The sequence below is a fragment of the Myotis davidii genome, unplaced genomic scaffold (genome assembly GCF_000327345.1).
Source record: "Myotis davidii unplaced genomic scaffold, ASM32734v1 scaffold268, whole genome shotgun sequence".
NCBI lineage: Eukaryota > Metazoa > Chordata > Mammalia > Chiroptera > Vespertilionidae > Myotis > Myotis davidii.
The window spans coordinates 254,201-256,878 of NW_006383015.1; the positions used below are offsets into that span (position 1 = coordinate 254,201).

Consider the following 2,678-nt stretch of genomic DNA (forward strand, 5'->3'; position numbering starts at 1 on the left):
GGGCCTCTAATAGTAAATAAGGGAAAAACAATCTCTCCCTAGCTACCGAACAGGGGGAGGAGAGGAGATAAGTAATTTATCATATATAAATCAGTTATGTTATAAAAATAATTTCCCCACAGCACTACCAGAAACATGTCACATGAGCATCTAACTGAGCTTAGGGAAAGCTTTCCAGATAAAGTAACAGCTGAAATACAGCTGCACTAGCCAAGTGCCATAATTCATTCTGATAAAACTAGATTGTGTTCCCAAAAATAATACAGGAAGGAATCACAAAATGTTTTATTTTTAAGTAAATGTGAAAAATGTAGAGAAAGCAGTCTACAAATATTAATTTTCTAGACATATCTATGCAATACATAATGTCTGGTCTTGAACTTTCTTTGCATAAAAGTGAAATAGTATTTAAATTTAACTTACTTGAACTATCAGAGTAAATGGCATCTTTTCCAAACATGTATAACTCTCCATCTTTAGAAATAACAGAACTACTTCCATTATTGCAGGCTGTATACACCACAATTTTTCCTTCCATCTTAATTATCTTTTTAGGTTTATAGGGTTTTGATTGCCGTCTGCTCTTAGCTTTAAAAAAGTTAAATTAAGGCATCAACGTACAAGTAAAAATAATTTGTATATAAACCACAAGGGAAAAAGACATGTTATTTGAACTTATGACACACTTTATTTTCACAAAGGCCTAGGTTTCCCAACATGTTAATTAAAATGTGTTAACCTTACAAGCCTCATCTAGTTAATTAAATTTAGGCTATCAGTGTCATATCTTCTTCTTTGTAGTACAATGAAATTCCCAATGGGAAACACAATCTTCTACCAAACTTCTGGGAAGCCCAATCTCAAGATTAGCTATTTACATTATCAAAACCATTTCATTACCATATGTTTAAAAATTCCCTTTTCTCTCAAACTCTATCTTACATATATTCTTATGTTAGAACCTTGAAAGTAAAATCAGTTCCTCATTCATTCAAAACATATTAAGTAGCTACACATAGTCAATGTGTAAGAAAGGGAAATATACAGAAGGAGGGAAAGTAAATAAATTCAACGTGGAGGATTCAAGTAACCTCTGCTTTCCAAACCTAAATCCCTACAATCAGTAAAATATGGGAAATATCCATCTTCCTGTTTGTTTATTCAACCCGAATTTCACATGCCTTTCAGAATAAAACATTCTGCTGTGCGGGGTACAGTTCTGGGACTTAAAAATGCCATTATATCTTTTCATATAGCACGATACACATAGATACACACAGCAACTGTGTTATTTGGTACTCTGAATGCTAGAAGGAAAAAGTGGCTGTGCTAAAGCTTCTGACTATTTTAAGGGATTTCTTTCAAGGTCTTTTTATTTACACGTGATTTTTACATTAGATGTTGAATTCAAACCTAGTCCTCATAAGATGCTACCCCAGCGTGCTAGACTGTATAAAGTAAATGCGAAGTTATAAAAAGAGAAACAGGACACTTTGAGGAAGACTTCATTGCTAAGGGTTTGCTTTCATCTTAGAGAAATAACACTAAGAGCAGTGATCCATCAATAACTGACACTAACACAGAAGGTTACATAAGGTTTACTTTATTCTGAAATATATATTACTCTCAAAATTTGGGGTTACTTAAAATAATATATTGAAATAAGTAAGTCTGCAAAAATAGTAACAACTGACAAAAACAGAGAAATAGCCAAGTAAACATAAAGCATATAAAAATTCATGCATATGAACTGCAGAATACAATCTGTAATCACAGTTCTTTAATAAACAGTATACCACCACCATTAACTGAATAAGCCCCAATTTAAAATCCTCTATTAACTTGGTGAGGTAACTACAGTTGAAATTGATATGCCTCATGTTAATAAATTCTACACTATTTTTACTGACTATCCAATTGATTAGTTAACTTACTTGACTCTCCATCTTCTCCTTTACTAGCAGATCCTGTAAAAAATATGCTTCCATCTTCTGCAACTAAAAGGGCATGAGAGCCATCATGTCCAACGGAAAAATGCACAATCTTTGGAGATTTTGTAATTGGTAGTTCAACCCATTTTAAAAAAAAAAGGACCACCTTGTTTGATTCCAAGACTCTGGTATTTTCCAGTGTAATATATCTGATATGTAGAAAAGAAAAAAAAAGAAGAAGAAAAAGAAGAAGAATAGAAAACAGGACTTAAAATGACTTTTGGAGTAGTGCACCAGGTTTTACTTGACAGAAAAAAAACAACCTTCCATGTTTTATTGAAGAACAAAAATAACAAGAATCCAAACTCTTTTTTAATACTATTTGACTTATGTGAGCTGAGGAGAGAAACAGGCATATTTTTCCAAAAAGACATAATAGGTTTTTCCTATTTATTCAGAATACTTATCTTTTGTCTCTCAATTTTATTTTATTTTTTAGTATTTCTTTAAAAAATTATTTATCTTTATTGTTGAGGGTATTACAAAAATAAAATCTACAAAAATTAAATTGATGCCTTAATTTAATTTAGCTTTCTTTAAGAAAAATTATTTATTTTTGATGTCTCCCATTTTCTCCCACTGCCCCTCCTCAGGCCTTAACCAAGCTATTGCCTATGTCCATGGAATATGCATATATGCAAATAAGTTATTTGGTTATTCTCTGTGTCTCCCCTCACACACACCCTG

At 32.0% G+C, this 2,678-nt stretch overlaps 1 protein-coding gene across 1 annotated transcript in view; it reads right to left on the reverse strand.

Annotated features, from left to right (window-relative positions):
- Nucleotides 1-2,678, reverse strand: part of MYCBP2 (MYC binding protein 2, E3 ubiquitin protein ligase) — a 253,516-nt gene that overhangs the window by 213,797 nt on the left and 37,041 nt on the right. The window contains 3 exon segments of the mRNA XM_015558101.1: nt 424-588; nt 1,935-2,079; nt 2,081-2,140. Of these exon segments, the coding sequence (XP_015413587.1) occupies nt 424-588; nt 1,935-2,079; nt 2,081-2,140 (370 nt within the window).